General features: G+C 45.3%; 2 protein-coding genes across 3 annotated transcripts; one reads left to right on the top strand and one right to left on the bottom strand.

Annotated features, from left to right (window-relative positions):
- Positions 1 to 1,664: 1,664 nt before the first annotated feature.
- LOC117893263 lies at positions 1,665 to 2,734 on the top strand. Its single transcript, XM_034799834.1, has 2 exons — positions 1,665 to 2,022; positions 2,088 to 2,734. The coding sequence occupies exons 1-2, from the start codon at positions 1,744 to 1,746 to the stop codon at positions 2,409 to 2,411; spliced, it is 603 nt and encodes a 200-aa protein (XP_034655725.1). The 5' UTR covers positions 1,665 to 1,743; the 3' UTR covers positions 2,412 to 2,734.
- A 109-nt stretch (positions 2,735 to 2,843) lies between these two features.
- Positions 2,844 to 14,579, bottom strand: LOC117903079 (probable G-protein coupled receptor B0563.6). 2 transcript variants are annotated; one of them, XM_034814877.1, is made up of 8 exons: positions 14,124 to 14,579; positions 10,851 to 11,014; positions 9,782 to 9,944; positions 8,681 to 8,834; positions 6,109 to 6,258; positions 5,927 to 6,020; positions 5,190 to 5,796; positions 2,844 to 5,044 (listed from the first exon to the last, which is right to left on the bottom strand). In XM_034814877.1, the coding sequence occupies exons 3-8, from the start codon at positions 9,929 to 9,931 to the stop codon at positions 4,919 to 4,921; spliced, it is 1,281 nt and encodes a 426-aa protein (XP_034670768.1). In that variant the 5' UTR covers positions 9,932 to 9,944; positions 10,851 to 11,014; positions 14,124 to 14,579; the 3' UTR covers positions 2,844 to 4,918. The 2 variants fall into 2 exon arrangements, with proteins under 2 accessions (XP_034670768.1, XP_034670767.1); XM_034814876.1 differs by having other exon boundaries at positions 2,844 to 5,796.
- Between the last annotated feature and the right edge of the window lie 9,305 nt (positions 14,580 to 23,884).

The raw sequence follows: 23,884 nt of genomic DNA, 5'->3' as shown, positions 1-23,884 counted from the left end.
TTTGATTGGCTTCGTTTTAACTCGGTTTGGTTGCGCTCCACAAACACCTCTCGAATAGGTCTCTCGTTGGAAATGTGGGAAACGCAGATATAAGAGAAATATCCATTTTAAATACAAAACCCGTCGCACTTTAGAGGTGCAAGCCACAAGGACACTTGAACTATACAAATTCTAGAGTATAGGGGTACTGGCAGCAGCAGGCGCATCCAGAATGCAAACACTGTGAAAGCTCAGTGGTGGCTTTTAGGAGAGAGCCTGGAGCCGCTTTTAAAAGCCAACCTGTCACAAATATACGAGTATGGCGTTACTCATCCATCGTATGGTCTTTGTTTCCACAGTCTCACCGCGAGCAGAGCAGTTCAGAGCACCAGCTCGAGGCCCCTGTCCGCGACCTTCTTTATGTGTACAATGGGCTGCAAAGTCTATAATGTTGCTCATTAAACATATTTCGGCAGAGGATGAGGGGTCGCTGGCAATGATTTACATTAAAGAAAACAGAAAAACCTTCGTTATCGTTGCGCTCTCTCCATATTTTTTCTCTGACTTTACGCAGTTCCCGAGATATTCCCATGGCAGACAAGAATAGACACAAATTGTAACGCACTTTAAGTGCACTCTGTAACATCTTGAAACTGAAAGAAAACAGCAACAACAGAGGAGGCGACACGCAGAGCCAGCGCGCAGGCATGTGAGGCATGAGATATTACGAGTACGAGACAGCAGCAGAAGGGGCAAGCAACTGCAGGGACATGAAACGAGTCGCGTTGCACATTCAACATATGAATGCAGAGTTCAAGTGCATGCCATGACACAGACACATGAATCTGTGATACTGTATCTGGGTTTGAGTGCCTGCTGCAAAGTGTTTTTTCCCATGAGCTATTTATAACTATGCCGTTCCCGATCCCATGTTTCGGCACTATGATTATGGCGCAGAATGTGACGTTATTTTCGTTCCTCATCTGGCTATTTAACCAGCAGAATCTGTGGTACTCTAGTACGTGGATGGAGTATTAATTATGTTATGCACATGGGACATCATTTGCTGCTTATTCTGTTTAGCTGTGAAGGTAAGAGGAATACCTGGAATACTCCTACTGTTATGTTTTTTAGAGACTAAGACCAGGGGACCAAATTCTTCACTTAGTCAATGGGCCTGGCGTTGCCTACCCTTCCAAGTGGAAACAGGCGCCAAAAAATATACTGTCCCTGGATGCTGAATTCTGGGAGCAAATATTCGATTTCATATTTGGGAATGGACACGGAAATGGAGATAAAGATGGAAATGGGACTTTGACTGTGAGTTGGCCACATGCGAGGAGTCGGTGCAGCGAAATTGTTGCAGCTGTGTGAGAGACCAAGTCTATTTTTGTTGCCGCTGCTGTTGCTCTTGATGCTGCCACATGTGTTGCTAAAAGGCATTGTAAAGAGAGCATAAATAGAACTCCACTTGAGCAATGTCTCATAAAGCGGACTTGAAGTTTGGCGCGCAATGTGCAGCACACACACACACACACACACACATGGATGTGCGTTATGTTTTATTTTTAATCTTTCGATTTTGAAATTCATTCTCTCCAAAAAAAAGCCTCTCACCATCTGAGAGCGAGCAATCAGTTGAGGGAGAGAGAGAGAACTGATATAAGACGAGGAGTGCGCGCGTATTTTTGGACAGTCGTTGTGCAGGAGCTCGACGAGTTTCAACCGTGAGACCAGAAGCGGGGCAGGCGAACCGGCATCCCAATGGGCGTCATTTACAAGATACTTAAACAGCAGCGGCAGCATCAACGGCAGCAGCAGCGACAGGGACTTACCATGGACCTGCGTCTAAGCTCGGTCACCAAGTGCAAAATGCAGGCGGCCATCAAGCAGCGCCAGCAGCAGCGACGACTTGAGGATCACCTGGGGACAGGGCCAGAGCCAGGGCGGAGCCAGGAGAGGGATCACAACAAGGAAGCGCTGGCGGCACATCAGTTGCAACAGCTCTGCTGCTTCCTCTCCGAGAATACTGCCCGCAAGCAGGTGAGGAAACCATTCAGAAATTTTCCTGGGAATGTTCCAGCTAAGCCCCTTTTTTTCTGGCGCAGTGTCAAAGCTTCAAGCTGCAATACGACAGCGAACTGCCAGCGGAACTTGATGACGATCGGGAACACGAACAAGAACGCGAAAGGGAACGGGAACGGGAACATGTTAATCTCTCACCGCCAGGTCATGTCATGGAGATGGATCTCATCGAGAAGCTGCATCATGACCACTTACCTTACACAGCTGCCAGAAAGACAGTGTCCACGGCACCACGTGACAGCATCCTAATGAAAATACGCCACCAAATCTTTGAGCGAAAGCGACAGCAGCAGCGGCAACTGGCGGAGCTGGTGCAGCAGCGACTGGTGGTATGGCGCCCATGGTAGGGCTCTCCAGGCAGGATATACTTCTGGTCGTAACCAAAAGCGAGAGAGAGCGAGCGAGAGAGCGAGAGAGAGAGAGAGAGACTCCAAAACTGAAACTAGTCTAGGATTAGGCTGTAAAAATTCGTTCGGTATTATTCCTGCTGCCACGTGATGACGATCACACTGCTCTTCCATTTCCCCCCTTCTATTGTACACCCACAACCATTTTTTTTGCTGTTAATTAACTAATTATAGTTAGCTATAATGAATTATCCATAGCATAGGTAGACGGACGACGATTATGTGAAAGTTGCAAGCGCTTCCCATGTATCCCATGTATATTATGTATTCTTTATTTTTCCTTTTTTTTATTTCTTTTCTTAAAGAGGAATGAGAACACCCTTTATATTTTTAATAAAACTTTATTAATTTATTTCAATTACTCTTAATTGTTCCCCCTGACTGGCAAGCAGTTCCTCCAAACAGTTCCTGCACATCCTTTCCCAGTTTCTGGCAACTCTTTTATGCCAACATTTCGGGGTTGCTTTCAGTTGGGTTGCATTTTCTTAAGGTAATTCTGCTAGGAGTTGTCATAAGACAACATTCCATTCAGAGGATAGTTATGATTGTGTATGAGATGACGAGTGTGCTGGATTATTTGATCTTGAACTGAATATTTTCCTTCCTTCTTGGATACATTTTGTGTGTATTTGCGCTCTATATATTTATTTCAATAGGTTTGTCGGAGCGATCGAACAACGAATTTCGAAAGAAAGGCCATCAAATATATAATTAAACTCCTTTCCTTGTTTGAATCAGGCATCATGCATTAAAGTTCTACATGCATGGTGCTACAAATGAACATATTGTATTTCACATCGTTGCTTTTACCTATTAATACTATTTTTTTTGTGGTTTTCGGATATGAATATGTAGTGCAATTTAGTACTTTAGCTGAGTGATTCCTATTGGTCTCCTAAATGCTTTGGGCTACTGTAAATACACATTTTGTAGCAGTAAGGAGGGTTTCTTAAGTGGATAGGCGGGACACACATTTAGTTTGGTTATCGTGGTGCAAGAAATGACTGACAAAAATATACATACAAATCTTAAACGGGGCTAATGCTGGGCTCTAAGCTCAAGCCCCGAAACAATAAACTAGCTAACTTAAACACCTCATTTAGAACTTAGTGTACATTTATTTACAGTAGCTACAATTAATTAAGTAAGAACACAATTCAATTTCGTCAGACAAAAGGTGCTTAGGATCTATCTACAATCAATTTCTGAGACAATTTAGACTTAAGCCTTCGCACTTATGTATATCAATTGATACGTTATGCCGATATACAAGTAAATACATATATAGGGGTACATAGTACATTTATCCTATCTTACAGTTAGACAAGTGTATACATAAATACGCGTTTCACACAAATATTCCATTGGTTTCTTTAATATGGACTTGAACATTTATAAATCAGTATATGGTATAGTATTGTATGTATTTGTGTATCATCATTGTATGATTTTATCTGTACAAATGTCTCTCTGTTGCTCGCTCGTCGGTTTGTCAACATTTCGTATGCGATGTACATATTTATGTCTGTCTGTGTCTATGCATACATTATTTTTGTTGCTTGCCAAATTAATCTACCGGCTGTGTGGCACACACAAACGAACATTCACACACACATGAACATCTAAATAAACTATCTTTTAGATAACGTTTTTAATTTCATTCCGAAAATCGTATTTTCACTTATCACTTTTTGTTTTATAATATACATAATATATCAAGTGTCGTTTTCAACTGAATCCTGCATGCCGATCAGTTTCTCTGCACCTAAGCTCGAGCATCCTATTACTTTCTTCACCTCTCTGCGACATTTTGTAACAGATATCGTATCGAAGATAGTAAAACGGAAGTACTCAGCGGCATACCGTAAGGAATATCGAAGCTCCAAAGTCTTCCTCTTTGTCTTTATTTCTCCCATTTGTCGATCTCATCTGTCTTTATGTTCGTCTGCAGCTAAGCTCTCCTGTCTCTCCTGTCTCTCCTGTCTCACTTCTGTATCTGTAGCTAAGCTCGTTGCGAGTATCCTGGCATCGCAATCAACATCATCATTCGGCTCCCTAGTTCTCCGAGAAAGCTACCATACACAACACGATAATGTCTAAACTCTTTCCTAACATAATTTCGTATGTGTGTGGAATGCTATCTATGTGTGGACATTTCTAATTTGTTTTCCAATTACGACTTATGCCTAGAAATACTAAGTGTTCACTACCAAAAAAAAAGACATTCATTCATTATGTTTTCCTTCGTGAATTCGCTTGCGTTATCGGGTCAAGTTTGGCGCTTCAGTTGGACAGGGTAAGTCGGACTCGGCCTCGGCCTCGGCCTCGATCTTTGGAGTGTGGAGTATATAGAGCGTAAAAGGTTTGTTAGATGACGTGATAGATGTGTGATGCTCGGATGCTTAGACGATAGTGGTGGAAATGTGGGGGAGTATATGCTGTCGAGGCTAGATGCTGGTGGAGCGTCCCAGATCAAGGCTCGATGTGGTGTCTATTTTATTGCGGTTGAAATGGGGATGCTTAGTCACCTTAGCGAAGTGCACCATGGGCAGGCCGCTTTCGGTCTGGGCGGGCTAATTGATGTGGAAAGCGAGTCGGATTTGGCAATCGTTGTTGCATGCGTTTGGGTATAGTGACAGTAGTAGTGGGATTAGAACTGTTGCCTGCTTGAGCTGGAGTGGCAGCTGTGGCCACACTCGCCGGGGGGCTAGCACTCACCTCCAGGTCCACCTGGTGGCAGAACTGTCCCTTCAGCCAGGGCCACTTGAACGTTCGGAAGAGGGTGTTGCGGAAGTCTTCGCTGAAGAGGCAGTAGATGTAGAAGGTCAGCGAGTAGTTGATCAGCTCCATGAGGTTGGCACTGGCACGGAAGACCTGAAACGGGAAGCTCGGATAAACTTCCGAGGCGATGGTCATGTGAAGTATAGCCATTGGTGAGACGCAGACCAAGAACAGTATCGATGTGCTACCCAGTAGAAGAAATAAGCGGCGCTCCTCCGCAAACTTCCTCGGGTCATCGTCCTTGTGGAAGTTCGAGCTGGCCCGTGTCAAAACCATTTGGCGGCGTCGTTCGCATGTCTGTCGATACACAATCATAATCTGCAAGTTCAGGCCTCCAATCACCATGGTTGGAATCAGTTTGAATACCATCTCCAGCATGATCTTGTACACCTTGTAGAACATGGTCTGCTGGTATATGGTATTGTCGCGTCGCAGATACACATAGACATCGGGAGAGGAAAGAATGCACTTGATCAGCTCGCCCCGGAAGATGCTCGGCAAGTACACGATGATAGTAACCAAGGAGGTGACAAATACCACCAATCTATGGATAATCGGTGGAGTGGAAAGTGGAAGGTGGAAAATATAACCAAAGGATCAGTAGCAGCACCAACTAACTAACTAAAGAAGCATAAATAATTGTTGGCCACCATTTATTTCGCTGTTCCACTCACCCAGGGCGTCCCATGACGGGTCGCGTGACTCCAGGATGGCATACCGAGACATATCGCTCGAGGGTTAGGACGAGTAGCATCATCACGCCCACACCTGCGGGAGGAAGCAGTTCCGTTAGTTGCATTAGTTGTGTGCCGCTTGTGCCTGGAAGGATCGAAGCGCGGGTCGGGCGAGCACTCACCCAAGCAGCCGTTGCCCAAGTAAAGCTCCAAATGAGCCGTGTAGAAGGCGGGTCCGAACTCCTCCCATTGGCCTCGATCCTTGTGGACCTGCATACGGATGCCGAAGGGTATTGCAAATAGAATCGCAAGCAGTGCTGCCGCGGAGTACGCTGTAGTGTGTACGTGGAAAGGGGCGAGAACAAATGGCATTAGCTTCGCTGAAATATATAAAAATGTCCTTTATGGCTGGGTTTATGGCATAGTTATGGCCACGTTTCCGCTCTGAATGGCAACAGGAAACAGTCTCGGACAGCACACATACTCGTACACATACATATGTATATATGTACACACACATACAGTGGCGAATCACGTCTGACGAAGGAAATGAATGACTTTCCATTCCGGCTTGCTTTTCTACTTATTATAAGACTTCTAATTTTGTTTTCAATAACTTTTGCCTTCTTGTTTGCGGCTGAGAATGTATGTTTTTATGTTTTTATTGATTTATTGTTATATTTTTTGTATGACCATAAAATTACATTATTGCTAATATCCAGGAATGAGCGTTTGTTCTTTGCCCACATACGAGTTTATTTACTCCATTCCGGAATGTTCGAGTGGCTGTGCACACGCAGCTTAATGCTCGCTATTTGACATACCGATTCCAACACGGAAGCACACATAGGAAGAGATATCCCCCCTCTCATAATGATTGCCATATAATTGGGTACAGGGACGCATTAATATCAATGTCAGTTGTGTTTGTGCTCAGCCTGACAAGTGTCCTGCCATCAACGCTTGATTTGCCCATCACATTGTCAGACTCGCATGCTTATCATAGAACTGCTGGCCCAGTGATTTCGGTATTTAAAGATAGAATATCTCTAGGCAGGAGAGCATGGCATGAAAAATATATTTTTATTGCCTGTTGCCAAACTTTTTAACTTTGCTTAACGCAATGGGCACCACAGGCAGTACCCAACCAGCATATATGTACATATGTACATACATGTGTACAACCAATTAGGGAGGGGAGACAGTCAACACTTGGTGGCAATAACCTCCAAGTAACTAAGTGGGGAAACAGTCGGCTGGCTTCGTAAATGGTTCGCGAGCAGCAACCTATTTTTGTTGTGTTAATAAAGTGAGCAGTCAGCCTAATGGGGCGGGAGTGGGAAGTGATGGAACTTGCTTTGATTTCGGTTATTATTACCACTACGAAAATAACAAATCAAGGCACAAAATCTACTAAAAACTGCCAGCATCACACATTTGACGATAGGCTCCCAGCACTTCGGCCTGACTGGGGAAAAGAAAAGCTTTAAGATGTCCGAGCTGCTGCACTCTTTTCACAGCTTTCGTGACCTACTTTATACACATGTACGTATGGTTCAAGCGTATTCATATGCTGCTCTATTGTTCGGCCTCAAACTTGCACTGGGGAGATACGGAGGAATAAGACGTGCAAAAACAAAGCCCAATGTTGTAAGAGAAGCTTTGAGCCTCCTCCGCATGCACTTTTATCAGAGCTTCCTCTGTTCCTCTCCCGTCCCTCTTTCAAGTCATTAATGTAATATATAATTAATTTATTTGTTGTGTTTATTTGCCTGTTCTTTTGGGCTTCTGTGTAGGAGCAACAACAACCAAAACGATATGCAAAGAAAGAGGAAATAAAATTTAATGCTTTAGCATTCTGGGAACAGGGAAGATGAGTCTCTATGTTTTGGTTTACTCTTTTATTTTAGAGGAATTTAAATATATATTCTCAATTGCTAGTTTCTATATTAATGCCAAAAGCGTATGCTTTTCCGAAGAGTTCCGAGCTTAAAGCCCCACCATTTCTTTTCTTATGTTCTTCACCACTTCTTCACATCCTTTCCTTTTTCCTTTTTTGTTAAATTGCTTGCGCAGTAAAGTGAGTCGTCTGCTAATGTTGCTTTGCCTCTCTAGTTGCAACATAATTTTGTGGCCGTCTTCAAAGTCGAGACTAAAAAATTGCCAACAGCCAGCACTGACTAAGTTGCGTTTCTCTCGTTTCGTAAGAGGGATAGGCTCATTTATCAATTAGAGTGCCATAAAGAAGGCGGATGTCTAATAGAGTTGACATCCTGTGCGAAATAGAACAATGTATGTCCTGGATGCTGGCCTGGATGGCTTTGCGGCTTTGCATAAATTTCAACGGGGTTAACCAGTCTCATCTAATGAAATAACTTCCAATGAACCTGCAAAGCCATACACATACACAAAGAGATGGCGAGAAGAGGAAACGCGTAAACATTATCGGCATTGTGGAAGCTTTTCTTTGCACTGCCTACGTGTGTGGGTCTGCATGCCGAGAATTTCATCCGAATTCGTCGCGAGGTTAGGCTAATGAATAAATTCTGCAACACAATGCGTGTTCCAGCAGAGTGTGCGAGAGAAATATTGTCAATATTGGGGCACATTCACAAAGGAAAAGACTCGAACTGGGCAATCAGTCAAGAGTCGACGCCCTCGCCCCATTCAGTTTACATCCCAATAGAATTTTGTTATTTGTGCGAAGACATAGGAGTGTCCCCTGGTGGATACCGGATTCAGATAGCTACTTACCCCTCATGTAGATGTAGGCAGTTCCACGCATGTTCCGACGGGTGAGCACAATTAGATTGAGAACATTGCCAATGATTCCCATGGCACAGATAATAGGCAGAAAAATTCCATAGCAGTACTCGCGGAGGGTTTGTGTACGCGGATCTTCCACATCCTGCGAGAAGGCAAACAAAAAGTACACTTGAGTCGCTTATAAAGAAAGGAGAACAGCCCATTAGTCATCTACAGCGTTGTCCCTCAATTTCTTCATCCTATTCTATCTGGAATGGGTTGCCACAGATGAAAATTCAATAGTCGACTTGACACTTTTCTTTGTCCGACTTTTACATTCACGTGTACCGCAGCCCCACACCCTGCACACTTCTTTCTTGGCTTTTGTTTTCCGCTTCTATTTGTGTTTTTTTTTGTTACCCATGGCCGCCTCGAGCCAAAGTTATATACAGAGCAGCCAGCCTCTGCCTGGTTTCGAGAGACGGGGCTGAAACTTTTTCAAAGCAGCATTCAGAATGGAGCATAGAGCGTGCTGTGCTATCCTCCTTGCTCCTCCATCTGCCTGCTGTTTAACTAAAAAGCATTTCAGAACCCCGTCGCGCCAGAAAGTAGGCAGCAGTTTTCACTCCCCCAACCCCAGCTGGCAGTCCTGACCAGTGTTGTGTAACAATCGTGAACAAGTTCGATTTTCTTCGTTTAATTTTATTTTGTGAACTAAGTTGCTCTTTTAGTTAATTTCTTCGTCAATTTTATTATTGTTTTTATTATTTTTTGCGTATCGTTCGTTTCACTATTCAGTATTTTCCTTTATTTTCGTAAGTTTTGGTTAATCGTTTGCTTTAGTTCTGATATTAATTTTTGTGATGTTCATTCACTCTAGTGAATTTTTCAGTTAATTTTTTGTTCGTTCGCTTTTGAACGAGCCAACACTAGCCCTGACCAGAGCAGAATAGTGCAGAGGGAGGGCAGTATACAGAGGAAGAGCCTCGGAGAAGAGTTATGCAAGCTGACCCAAGGCAATGGTAATGGCATGCGAATATATCTTCGGCTCAATTGGCCATTTGATTGAGGAATACACATTTGCACCATCTGTGGCGAGAAGAGACTTACCCGATAGATGTCGTCCCGCAAGTCTGTGCCAAAGACGGGCGTGGCATTGGATGCTCCATCCAGAACGTCAGTGGTGCTGCTGAGATTGGAGCCCCAGATTAATGAGCAGTAGGCGGGATCCTCCTCGGTATTGTATAGCCTCGTTATCATTGTTGTTGTTTTGCTTTTGAGAATCGATTTTAATTTGTGTAATTGAGGCGAACCCAATATAACACCCGACCCGACCAACAGATTCTGTGTGTGTTTTTACTTAAAACGAGAAGGGACGTGTGAGACGCTTCTTACGCCACACAAATTTTTAAATACACTTGTAGCAGTGAGAGCATACAGCCATCTGGATGCTATATTTGGTGGCTCTAGCTTTTATAGTCTCTAAAAACCAGGCGCTCAACAAGACGGACGGACGGAGAGACGGACGGTATGACAGACATGGCTAAATCGACTCGGCTATTGATGCTGATCAAGAAATTATATACTTTGTGGAGTCGGAAACGCTTCCTTCTGTGTGCTTACCCACAAATACAATATGCCCTACTTACACTTAGAGTACCGGGTATAAAATCAGCCAGGGCATACGGTACATAAATGGCACTAGGACTGGTACTGCGACGAATGAATATATTGAATGCCTTTTCAATGCCAATATTTTAAATGGGGAGGGGGAAAAGGAAAAGGAAAAAGGGAAAAAAAACAACAAGCAACTGTGACGCGTCTAGCGGAAACGGAAGCGCTCACTTGTACTACAGTGCGATAAAAACAAAGGCCAAAAGAAAAACACACTGGCGAGAGGAATAAGAGAGAGAGAAGAGAGATGGCGTAACAATCGAGGCTTTGATTGCAGGGCAGGCGCAGGCAGCACAAACAAATCAACAAAAATTGAAAAGCAGCCTGTGAAAGCGTAAAAGTAAAATGCTGGAATTAATTGCGGCCCATAAAAATTGTGTCAATGAACAGGAAAATAAAGTACATATTTCGCAGGGACACACATTTCTCTATTGCCAGCTTTGAATTTGTGCACGTTCCCTTAAAGATATTTCAGTTGCCACTTGAGAAACGGAATGCCACTCACCTGTTTGCTCGTGTTTGCTGGAAAATCTGTTTAGTCCTTTCTGACTTAGTATTCCTCTATACCTTCCAAGTACAGCTGTCCTTAGTAGCTCTTTTTCTTCTTAGTAATTTGTAAGCCTCTTCGAACTCTTCTCGAAATCAAATCGTTGCATCGAATTATGGTGTCTATTATACAAAACAAAATAGGAGATGGTGTTGTATGAGTCTGTGTACATATCAGATCAGGACTATCGCTGGGTTTGTGTGTGTGTGGCAACAGGTGTGTGTTACTTGCAAGCATCGTGTGGCCAGTGCACGCCCACAGCCCTCAGTGCTGGCAGCAGTCGGCTCCCGCTATGCCCTTAAATCAACGTTGACAGGCCGAACAGTTGCTGATAAATGCCCGAGTAATAGCCCCCACTCCGAAGCAATGGCAACAGCTGATAAGTATTCCAGCTAATCTTGTTAATTTAATTTTGGCTGTCAGAGAAGAGCTGGAATGAAATAGTTCCTTGGCTCATATCCAATACGATTAGCATCCGAAAAAAGGCAGCTGGCTGAAACCACAGGGTGCATGCCCGAATGTATGCAACACTTTTCACGTGCACCATTTGCATAGCTCATACGCACCGGTAGCCCTGCCTGTTCACGTGTCCGTGTACCTGTCCGTCGTCTAGCTTGGTGGCGGTGAAACAAACATGACACAAACTTAATTTCCCCAAGGCAAAACATAAAAGCACTCTGAATCCGCGACTGACTGCTGGTTGGGTCTGTCGGGTCTGTAGGGTCTGCGCTCTGTGGTCTGGAGCGTGTGATTTCTGATGGTTGTTCAAACGCGAAGACACCTGCAGAGAGCCCTCAGTGTGTACTCTGCATTAAATCTGAGTCTCAGTCTGTTTCTGCTTCTGAGTCTGGATCTCAGTCTGAATCTGGAGATAGCGATGGCTTTGGGTGTGGGCATAATTTATGCCTGCGATTATCATAATAATTCGCCAGACCCAACCAGACCAGTCCGACACACACGACTGCTCTGGAGCTGAATCAAAAAGTTTTGGGCGCTGCCTGACTGTGTGCCATGGGCATGGGCATGGGCATGGGCATGGTCGTTCTCGTTGTCGTTGTGTGTGAGGGTGTTGACTGTCAACTGTCGCTTGTTAGTTTTTTGTTTTTTGAGCTTTTCACTGCCTTTGCTTCTGGCTTGTGGCTTCTGGCTTCTGCTGTTTGCCGAGCACTTACAGTTATTGCGGTTTAGTTTGCCCGGCAACTGAATTGAGGCCCCAATCCCAGTCCCAGTCCCAATCCCAATCGGTTGTGGAAGCAGCCAACCCCCTTTTTTTGGGGCTGTCTGTGCTCTGGATTTGTTTTACATTTGGCTGGCTATTTTTTAGTTGTGTTCTGCTGCGGCGGCTGCTGCTGCGGCGGCTGCTGCTGCTGGTGCTTTTCATTTTATTCGGTTAACAAACAGCAGTTTGTCATTTAGACAAACACATGCTCGCTCTCCTTACATTGGCGAGGGGAGATGGCAACATACATACTGACTTTGGCTGTTTATCTTCCACCTAATACGTAGCACAACCCGAAGCACCCGATGTAGGGCTTAATCGAGGGGCTGGAGCTGTCTCGCCCTGTAGCAGGGGCCCAGCGCTATGTGCCAGCGATCCATCTCTATCTCTGCCGCATGCGTTCCGTCATGATTAATGCCTCTGTTTACATTTTCCGCTTTCCGCTTTTCACCATTCGGCCATTTTCTTTCGGGGCTCCGGCTACCCCGCCTTCTGCCTGATGGCCGCCTGCCAAGCGAATGATATGTTTGGCAAAAAAAAGTTTAACGCAAATTAAGTCAAACTGGCAGCGCCTAACGATGTGCGACATAGATGAATATCTGCGTATGTGGTGGAGTGTGTGTGTGTGTGTGTGTGTGTGTGTGTGTGTTTGTGTGTGTTAGCTTGCAAGCTGTTTGTGGTATATGTGTGGTGGCCCACGGGTTTTTCGACTGGACTCGAGCTTCCATTCACCCAAAAAATGTATGGCCCAAGTGACAACCGACCGAAGGGGCTGAGAGAGGACGCTGACAACCAGAAAAAAACACACACACGCAGCCCCAACCCCTCGACAGGCCGCAGACACAAACTCACACCCACACACACTCCACATACATGCTCTCAAATTAAGTTTTGCTTTAGAAAAATAACGCACTGTAAAGGGAAATAAACTCAAGACAAGTTTATGGAGATTTGCCATAGTCAAGCAGCAGACCAAAACCAGGCACAGAAGAACAGAGTGTGAAGATTTCTGCTAAAAATATATATTATAATATGAAACCATAGAATGCTTGGCATCGATTCCACCATCCATTGATATTCATTGTTGATTTTGAACCATATTCTCACTCCCGCCCACCATGCGGTTGGTTTGCTCCAATCGGAAATATGCTTCTGGCGAGTTGCTAAATACACAGGCGCATATTGAAGATGTTCAGCCATATGATAGCATCAATTAGTCTCCTTTTCGAGCATTACACTTTCAATTTCCCAAAGATGACATCATGCGTGCTTCTGTAAGAAGTGGAAGTCTCTCTCCAAAATGCGGAAACGCACCAATTAAATATAGAATTCGCAGCCAACGACCCAGCTTAAAGTAGTTGTCTTTCATCTCCATTCTAAGCATTCAATTTTCTTTGTTGCATATTCGTCAAAGGTTTAGATTCAGATTTAGAATTCAGATGTGAACATGGGAGATGGGAGATGGGATATGGAAAATGCGGAAAGTCTCCCAAATGTGTTTTTGTTTTGAATTTCCCTAATTTCAATGCTGCCTCTGTTTGCTGTCCAGCTTCAAGGACTCTTTTCGACACTGCTGTTTGCTTTTAATTACGTATTTCGTTTCATTTCACTTTTTCGCTTCTCAAAGTAAGCTTTTAATTAAAACTTAGATGCGGCACAAGTCCATTGCATGGCAGTGCAGGTCATGCCGCCAGATGATGGCATCTAAGTAATCTCAAAATGTTGTGTTTCATTTGTTATAATCAGGTTCTGGCAACAAGCGGATTCTCTGCTCTTACGAGTCTGCACTTCGATCCTATAATCTCCTCTCGTTGTACTCGTACTTTAATAACGTGCTAACTTCGACACCAGCACACCAGCACCCATTCATATGCACACATATGTATGTATGTATGCCACCCGCCAAAGTACATACACATGTCATGTAGCAACGTTTGTGGCCGTGGTCAGGGAGTGCAAGGTTTGGCAGGGAGAAGTACGAGAAGTGCACTCAAAATGAAATGTCAACTTACCCGCAGAGGCGTGCGAAGGGCACCTATGACGCTCACGTTAGCTCTGGAGTTGTGGATGTTGCAACACGTTGTGTGTTGTTGCTTCAGTTGTTGATTGGTGACGCTCTTCGGTTGTTTGGAGAGAAGAAAACTTATAACTTATCTGAACGAATTATATTTCCCACAGTTTTTCCTTAAACTTTTCTTTGAACGCTTCGGTTTGGCAGTTGTTGTTACTTTGGCAGTTGTTGCAGTTGCAGTTGCAGTTGTTTCTGTGTCTGTGTCTGTGTCTGTGTGCTCTGCAGCTGGCTCTTCGTCGTCGCTTTTTGGCAGCGAGTCTTCGATGGTGTTCTCGGTGGTTCTTTTGTCTGAGTTCCGCGGACTCAGTGGGAGCTTCATGGGCATAAGAAAGAGAAGATATAGATAAAACATAAGTCTGCACTTAAGCGCGAATCGGCCACGGTGGCAGTGCTGCTGGCACTGGCACTGTCATGTGCATTGGGCGGAGACTCCGCTTGTGGTGGCGATCCCTCTAGTCAGCACACGGTACACAGCATGCAGAACATACGAATGCTGGCGGTCACGACAACGATTACCATAATCATCCTGTCTTCAGCTTCTGTCGACTGTTCTTTCCCGCCAAAATTTAAATACGGGAACTCAAATGTAGGACACTCGCAGAAACTTTCAAAGACTCAAACAGCTAATACACTTTTGAACCACTTTTTGTTTGTCTTTTGCACTTTTCAACTGCCTGAAATAGATTTCAGCTAAATTCACCAGAAAAAAATGAGCAAACAATTCATTGATGGTTGGGATTCGGAAATATATTGCCGTCGCTATTCCAGGACGAGGAGAGCTTAAGCTGGGATGATTTCAGCCAGCTTTTGGAACTTATTCTGTAGTTGGGTCTGGCTAGCTGTCTCTGGCCTTGGCCTCTGCTCCTGTTGCTACTGTGGCCCTGTTGCTTCTGCTTCTGCTTCTGCTATTATTTGTTCGTTTTCAGCTGCTTTTGCTGCTCTGGCTGCTTCGTGTCCTGACGGGTAACTGAGCTGAAATGGCTGGCGCAGCCGCTTTTATAGCAGTTGAACAAAGGCTTTCAATCAGGGTTGAACGTCGCATTCAACCAGCGAATAGCGGGTGGGAAATTGTGGCAGGAATTTCCCTGCTTCGGTGGGGTGTAGGTCGATCAGCTGGATTCGGGATTCTGCCACGGCACTGATGTAACGGCTCCACAGTGCGGCGCCATCTGGTGCATAAGCTGGTGCTGTGGGCCATGGCCTTGACTCATCTTTTCCCATGCGTTCTGCCACTCTGCGGCTATCACGCATTAAAATCAAGACAAATACCATTCGGACATGCTCTGGTGGTCCTCATCTTCCTCTGGTTTGCCAAGCCCCAGAGCCCTGTAATTGCAGATGGAGCCGCCCCACTTCTCCATCTCTTACCTTCTCCTTGGAGGCCCTCTCAAGATCTGCTGATGCCTGCCCAGGCAGGATGCGATGACCTCCGCGGGCCGAGGCTGCTGAGATTTGAATGTTTGAACATCATCTGCTCCAGGCCCAATTCGAAGGCCCATTTGGCAAGCCGATGTCGACGCTAATGATGAGGATGAGGTCGTCAACGACGCCAGCGAACTCACTTGAGAACTATTTCAATAAGCGTTATGCACGCATTGTCCTTCACCCTGTTTTTCTCGACTGTCTCTGTGTATGTGTGTATGAGTGTGGGTTCATGGATGCGTATGTGTGTGTCTGTGTGTGTGTGTGTGTTTGCATTTGTTCGCGCCACGCTGATGCAGCTTTCCCTTGCACTTTTCCTTCCTCAAACTGCCATCCCTTACGCGGGGCTTATCAGCCATCTCATTCGACTGAAGCCTCGAAAACCCAAAACCCAAAAATGTTCCTCCTGCTGCCGTACATATAATATTTTTAGCTCACAAAAAGCATCGTTTATCATTTCAATTGAGGCTTTTTGTGGATTTTGTTCACACATTCTAAGTCTCCCAACTTTGTGAAACAAAAGTCGATCCCTGCCCGCGTTGCTTCAATATTCTCTCTTTCCATCGCTCGCCACTCCCAATCGTTTACCTTTGTCTGGTCAGAGCATTCCCACTTCGTGTTGGACAAGTTCTAATTTGTTTTTCCACCCATTTTCTTTATTTCCATTTTCTCATCCGTCGCCAGCGTTTTCGTTGTCGTCTTCGTTGCCTACAAGCAATTTGCAGCGGTTTACATTTTTCGATTCTCATTCGAACTTTGTTGTTGGTTTCTGCGACGATAGCGCACAGTGGATCGTAGATGCACAGTAGATGCCGCTCCCAATTGCACTCAAAGAAAAGCTGATTTTTGCAAAGAAAATCTCTCGGAAAAGTAGCCACTGTGCGGCGTTGCAGGCGTCGCAGCTTCCAGCCTTTTCTGTTGTTGTCGTGCATGTAAATATGTATGTAAAAATGTATGTTGTACATATGCATGTACATATGTATGTATGCACGTATGGTATGTACATGCCTTTTTCGATTCTTATCGCCACATTCCCAGTCCTTGTCACTGCCTCCTGCCAGAGCCGACTCAAGTTTGTCTGTCTATCTCCTTGACTGGGCCACCTTGCGCCAATTAATGCCCCCCCATCCGCCTCGCTTTTCAAACTTTTCTTGCTCTCATCGCTTTTTCCCATTTGCGGTGGGACTTTTCAGCTTTGGGCATCGCCCCGGCACCAAATGCCATCGATACGACCATGTCCACGTTCACGCAAATCAAACAGAGGCCAAAGCGAAAGCTCCGCACAATCGAGTCACACTTTCGCAGTTGGCCCTGGCTCGCAGCTATTCTCAGCGCTCCCTGCCTCCCACTGCCACCCTTCTGTTGTCAACGAAGGCGAGTCTGATATTTTGTGGTAAGTAGGTCACTAGAAACATTTATTGAGACGAGACGAGACGAGGGCTGCTCAAGAAAAGGCAGAGCCCCTCAACTATGCAAAGTCCTCGAGCCAAGCACCCGTAAATGCAGTAGCCATAAAAAGATTCAATTAAAACCCCACTGATTACAGTGTTGTTAGAGCGAAGAACTTGCAGCACAGTCTCGTACCATCCTCCTGCTTCTGCCACAGACTGAAAACAACAGGAATTCGGTGTTGTAAATTGGCTGAAACACACTCTGTGTGTCGTCGGTGTCAGAGGCGAGGGCGAGCCAATTTTCCGTTTATTGAACTCGCTGGACGGTCCAAGAAGAACGCTCTCCTGACACGCAGGTGTCTGAGCTATCTGCTTTCGTCTTCTGTCTGCTGCTTTGTGTGATTTCCCATTTTGCCTTCTTTTCTTTTCCGCTCCCAAATGGCGGGAAAGAGATCTTTGGGCAGTACCTCCGTGGCCCCCATCTGTTCCACAATTAGTCCGCCTCCCGTTTAAATATTTGACGCAGGCTTTGTTTTTGCCACCTCCAAATTGACATGGAGATGCCGGAAACGAGACAGCGAGCGGAAATACTCGCGGCACAATGTCACGAGTGGCCCAGCTGGAGTCCTACGTGTGTCTGGGGCAGTCGCTCGCCGCCAACGCAACTTCATTACAGCTGAGGCGCGTCGCACAGTGGGGCCTCAGCCGATCACAAAGTTACCAAAAACTTGAAATTTCGAATTCTTTGTGGGAAAATACTGTGACAATTTACCACTAGACATCGTGGCACTGTGCATCCGCGCCTCCACAATTCAGTTGAACGCTGTTCATGTGCCATAAAGATGTAGTCTTTCGTCCCAGTCCACGACTGCGTAGGCGCACTTTGCGATTAATTCAATTGAACTTGGAATCGGCAGCAGTGTGCGGGTGGGGCCGGGTGTGATGTCGGTTAGATGAAGCAGTGGCTGTGATTAAAAATTGATTACAAAGTTCATTGGCCCGAGCTGAGGCTTCCGCTGGAAGCAAGTGGCTATCCAGCAATCTGGCACCTTATTTACGAGTGCTGCAGACAGATAGACTGACTTTATGGTTACTTTTCGGCGTTTCCATTGTGCGTTCTTCTCCCCTCGACTCTACCAAAACAATTGCCGTAGGGTAGGTGGTGGAGCTGGAACTGCGCGGAGCCCTAAGAGCCGGGAACGGCACTGGGGGCAGCGTGAAAGACACGTGAGACAGCGACCTAGTTTAGCGTTTTATGGAATAATTCATTATGCATGTACATGCATACATACGTGGTTGTCATTGTCACTTCATTTAAGTGGGTCTACCAGCCACAGTGCTTTTGGGAAACTGCTTCACAGCCCCTACGGCACGTTTGGTGTTTGCGAGCAATTTGCTGGCAAACTAATTGACCATGTCTCGGATTTGTTTGTGTATCGATTAGCGATTTGTGGGACGAAACATTTCCCTGCCTGCCCCTCCATCTGCACATTTCTCCACCAATTGTCAGCTGCTTATAGATTGTTTATTAAGCGTTCTTTTTGTGGGCTTCTCTTGCTGTTTGCGGCCCTGAAGCGACGGCATTGAAAGAGTGGCCAGGGGCCTGGGGCCAGAGGTAAGGCGTGGAACTGCTTGCAGTTTAACCTTCAGATAAACCTTGTTTGCCTTATCAAAATGCATTGGGGCACTCGGCACTTGCCAGATAAATCAGTTTTGGCCAACTTATGGAAGAGAAAATGGTTGAGCCCTCGCCTTGTGTGTTCCTTTTCTTCACCTGGATGTAGGGCCACGGGACAGCGTGGGGTGCCAATAGGCACGAGCCTGTCCGCTGACGGTCGGTCAGCCGGGCATACTCGCAGCTGGCCTTCTGCCTTGCCGACTCACTTGCGTGACAAGACTTTGACAAACTTGCGAACTTCTTGCCAGAGCTCCTCCTCCTTCTCGGGTGTATTCTGGTGGGTGCACACACCACCCGCACACTCTCGTAAATGCCAGAAATAATAAACCAAATGCATGACGCCCCGGACAACAGTGGGTACAGTTGACAGCAGTGGGGGCTTTTGTTGCATTTAAGCCAGAGGAGTGACTTCTCAGGCACGCATAAAGTATTCATCGAGCGCCAATCCAAATTGACCCAATTTCGCTCGCGTTTCGGAATTTGTTCCTGCAACTCAACGGGAAACTCGTTCACGCGAAGGATTCGCTTGTCACTTGGTACAAGGCATCTGCCACAGGCCTTGAGTTATACATTTGAATGCCCTTTTGAGGCGAAGGGGCTGTGCCTAGGCACTGCTCCATGGCATGAGGGATGCACCTGAATTATTAATTCTTTAGTTCTTGTTTTCGCTTTTGCCAAAGTTCTCCTGGCGACTGAGAAGGAAGAAGCTGAGAATGCTGTTTTGTAGCGCAAACTTATTCGTTATTATTCTTCGCAGTTTGACTTCTCTCTCGTTGTTGCTAGGAGACCGTTTATACCAGAAATCACCACTTAAAGGACACCTCCTTCCATTCCCCTTTGAAAAGTAGAAGAAGAAATTAAGAAGAGTTTTCAAAGTGCTCTCTCTGCTCCCCTTTCAAGATGTTCAATCCCTTGAATCAGCCTACCATTACCTAATGCCATTTCTCTTCCCTAATTAGTATCGTAAGATATTTGTGGAAGAAATAGGAACGAGCTCGGAAGCTGATTAATTGCATAGCCGTTCAATGCCACATCAAATAAAATGATGGCGATGAAACTTTAATATAGTTTCTCCCCAATTTGTGTTTTGTGTCACTCTGGAAATATTTACCCAAGTCTTTGGCATTGGTCGAGTCCAGCAGCGCCCACGTAGCTGGGTCAAAGACTGCAGACTGCAGAGTGCGGAGTGCAGTTTGGGGAAAGTGGCTAAGGCCAGACCTCAGGAGGAGGCGCCTCTCCCATTTGTGGGTGCTGTGTGCACACTTCTATTCATTTCCATTGCACTCATTCACGGAGTAAGCAAAATTAAAGTACGTGACCCTTTTGTGATGCCATGCAATTTTTATGGACGAAGGATGCGACGCGATGCGACGCGATGCGATGCGAAGGGATTTGTGTAGGGTAATATGATGGGGAGCTGCAGCAGAATATATGTGTATGTATATGCTGTGGGCACTGGGCAGATGTGGGACAGGTATGTGTGCTGACGAGGACCAAACTCAGGACGACTGAAAACTGACCTCGGGACATTGCATTATATTGCTATGAAATATTCATTAACTCGATATTCATTAGGATGACGCCGCCTCGTTAGGGTTAATGGCGCCAGTGGTGGCCTGCGTCTGCTCCCCCACGCCTGCTCTGGCACTGTGCTGCCCCCTCCGACCCAAAAGCCCACCCAAAGTCGTTTTCCATCGTTTGCCCATTGCTGTAATTATAGTGTGCAAAAGGGCTGGCCCGGAGACTGCGACCGAAAGGGGACACGTTGCATGGGAGCCCCGCCCGCTATGTAGGTCAAGCATCCATGCTCCTGAACTTAGTTCTGGCTGTGGCTCCAGCTCCAACTCTGGCTCTGGTGGTGGTGGATCTCGAGCTAAGGCTCTGGTTGCTGCTCCACGCTATCCTTCCTGCATCTGTGCGCTTTGCATGGCTCCCACTGCCACTGGCACAGACCTACAGTCACTCCTCCTGCACACTCCGCTCCACTCCGACTGGGCGCGCTAATCCACTTCAAACAAGCATACATCACACTTACACTTGCGCAAACAAAGACAGCAACCAGAAACGGGGAAAGCAGATAGGGAGGGGCAGAGAGAGGAGCTGCTGAGCAGACAAGTTGGACTCGCAGCAAAGCTACAATTACGCACATAGAGAAATTTGAAGATATTTCAATGAAAGTGGCACTGGGGAACAATCCATCGATAAGCAATCCGAAAATGTCCTTCACTGCTTTATCCAGAAATATTTAAACAAAATGCTTCTCTTCTTCGTCTTTCAATGCTTAACTTTGGGTGAAGCAAATGTTTAACCTTTAGCCTTAGAGTGCGTGCCAGCACCACCGCCACCAGCATGGAATCAAAAATGATCCCAAAGCTCGAATGGAGCCATTCCTTGGTTGGTTTTGCAGGCTCTGGCCTGCTCTCCACCCACTAAATCCTCCCTTCTGCCTTTTCTGTTCCCCCCCTCTATCGTTCTCTATCCATATGCAAACATTAACAAAATATATGCACAACAACAGCAACTAACACAACACACCATTAGGAGACAATAAGGAACAGTCGAGGCGATTGATACCCTCCTCTCTGCTCGACTGTTCCCGCTGATGTCGCCCATCCTTGAGGATGCTGTTCATCTTTGGAGATGCAATTACATTTGCCCAAACACTTGTACGCATTAAATTCTGTTGTTTAAATATACCTAGCACCGCCTTGCAGCTGCAAACAGCTGGCCAAAGTCGTGAGACCCGACCCTTCGTTGCGGTGTACTCGCAGTGGCACCAACGACAACTTTCGAGTGTTGGCCTCGTGTTGACTTTTGTGAAAGGTGTGACAATATTTACAATGTCTTGTTAATTGAATTTAATGCGTCTCCTTTCTGTGTGGGTGTGTGTGTGTGTCCTTTTTTTGGAGTGTGTGTCTATAATTGTGTTTTTATTTTTTCGCTTGTGTTGCTAGTTGCAAAGCACAAAATGCCAACCTCTTTGGCATTCCTGGCAACCAAGTTGAATGAACCGCCAGGGGGAATGGGTCCCCCCCGTCTATCTTTAGCGATTTTCCTTTCGTTGGGGAGTTATGACTCCGGCCAGTTGTCTATCCTCTGATTCCAGAATCTGTGACATTCGAAGAACCAACGCCCCGCTTGCCTGACGACCCCTTGCAGACACCTTGGCAAACACATGCAGATAGGCTTGAAAGCATCGCGCCTTACCTGTCAGCAATTGCTTGATGTGACACTCCACTTGTCCATGGCTGCGGCTCGGGCAACTCTGCTGGTGTGCTGGCACTAGCCCACGGGTCCATCGACCTTTGCTGCTTTTATCCTCCAACGTTGTTATCCTTGACATTTTAGCATTGTATTGTGCGTTGCCTTACGGCTTCTCTTGCCAACAGATGGATTGGTGTTTGTGTGCATGGATTCTGATCGAATCCAAATGGTATTGTTGCATATCAATATTCCGAAGGTACAAAATATTAACTGAAATTGGTATTGCTCATTTCAGTAAATACTTATGAATGTGACTGTAGTTTATTAAGCATTACCCCCCACTGCGCTCTTTGGGATCCAAGGCCCCTTGGAATATTTTAAAGCTTGGCTTAGGTCAGGAGTCAGGAGTCAGGTGAGTGATTAGAATGGTTAGTCCGTAAAATGGTGCAGGCGCTTATCCTCGAAAGTTGAAACAAGTTGAAACCAGTTGAAACAAATTGAAACGTTCCACACGTTTCATGGCGGCGAGCTTCTGTGTCGATACATCAATTTCCCAGTATTAGGCAATTATTTAGGCGCTAGGTGCCTACAGAGCAATGCGGAGAAAATCCACTAGGTGTCGCTCATGTACTGTTTAAAATTCATACATTTCAGCTTTTGCCAGTGAGATTTGATAACTATTTCTGACATCTCTAAACAAATCGATTAAAATAAAGGCGCGAAATTCAAAAGAAATTATAGTTACCTACGGGGCAGTTGTAGATTTATGTAAAGTCAAATTTAAAATACTCTTGGCATAGCTTTAGAAAAAGTTCCATAAATATACAGGTATAATTGTAATAAAAGAAATTAAGACTAAAGAAAAAGCTACAAAAAGTTGTCAAAACCCTAGAGAAAATATGTTGAGATCCGTGAGGCATGGCCCATTAATCTAATAATGGCTGGCATGGTACAGGATCCAAAGCGACGGACGAATCGAATAGTCATGAATAGGCATGAATAAGTCAACAAACGGAGATCGGAACTGGACGGACGCCGATAAGATTCGCGATACGGGTAAAGAATGCGATTAGCGGATGTGCTGCCTCCACAAAGTCCACAATGGAGTGGAAACGGAAAGCAATCAATTCGCCCCACTTCCTGCACTAAAAGCCCCTCGAGTGCCGCTCTTTAGTGGGGTTAGGAGCGGCAGGCCATTAGCCACTGGACGATTGCCCATACAACTGTCGGACATTATCAGTTGTATCGTTGATAAGCTGCTTGGGGTACCAGTACCCGCTCAAAGAGCAGCAGAAGGGCGGCAACACCCAGCAACACCGCAATGAATAAGATTGAATCCTTTATGTCTTTGCCCAGTTTATTGCGCAGAGATGTTTCGTGGCGATTCATTTACAGCTACAGGACACATACATACATACATACACGCATACATACACATACACATGTACAGCTTGGACGCTTGATTCTTAGTTTCATTTTTACACGATTTATTCATCAATTACTAAAAACTATTCAAAAAAATTACTTAAAATAAATCACAGTAGATTTAAGCATTTTTTTTGTTTGTTGTTGTTGTTGTGGGTTTGTTTTTTCTTTGCTGGTGCGGAGCACTCGCGGCTCACGAAATAAATATGTATAAATACAGTAAATATAATAAATAAATAAATAAATAAATTATTAAAACTAGTAAAAAAAATACAATTACAAATAGTACTAAGGAATACTCGGAAATGGTAAATAAATAGTGACGGCGAATGGGTTCCAATGGGGCAAGCAAATGGCGGACTGGGTGTGATAATACTAGGAGTACGAGTGTAGGAAGTTCGTTGCATGGATTTTGTTCAATAAATAAATCATTTCTAATAAATACTAAGTACGATTCTAAAATGGCATTCGACAAAATTCTTCTCTCCTTCTCTCTTTCTCTCTTTCTCTCTCTCTCTCTCTCTCTTTCTCTCACTAATTTTCTATGCATAGCGACTTAAATCTCTACCTTCTGGCTCTGCT

Source organism: Drosophila subobscura, chromosome A, assembly GCF_008121235.1.
Source record: "Drosophila subobscura isolate 14011-0131.10 chromosome A, UCBerk_Dsub_1.0, whole genome shotgun sequence".
NCBI classification, from domain to species: domain Eukaryota; kingdom Metazoa; phylum Arthropoda; class Insecta; order Diptera; family Drosophilidae; genus Drosophila; species Drosophila subobscura.
This window is presented reverse-complemented; position numbering and strand designations above follow the sequence as displayed.

Coding starts and splice junctions, on each gene's coding strand:
- LOC117903079 (XM_034814876.1), bottom strand. CDS start 9,931: ATGATAACGAGGCTATACAATACCGAGGAGGATCCCGCCTACTGCTCA. Junction 8,835..9,781: donor TGCGGGACGACATCTATCGG/GTAAGTCTCTTC, acceptor GCCTTCTCGCAG/GATGTGGAAGATCCGCGTAC. Junction 5,797..5,926: donor CCCGTCATGGGACGCCCTGG/GTGAGTGGAACA, acceptor GATTATCCATAG/ATTGGTGGTATTTGTCACCT.
- LOC117893263 (XM_034799834.1), top strand. CDS start 1,744: ATGGGCGTCATTTACAAGATACTTAAACAGCAGCGGCAGCATCAACGG. Junction 2,023..2,087: donor AGAATACTGCCCGCAAGCAG/GTGAGGAAACCA, acceptor TTTCTGGCGCAG/TGTCAAAGCTTCAAGCTGCA.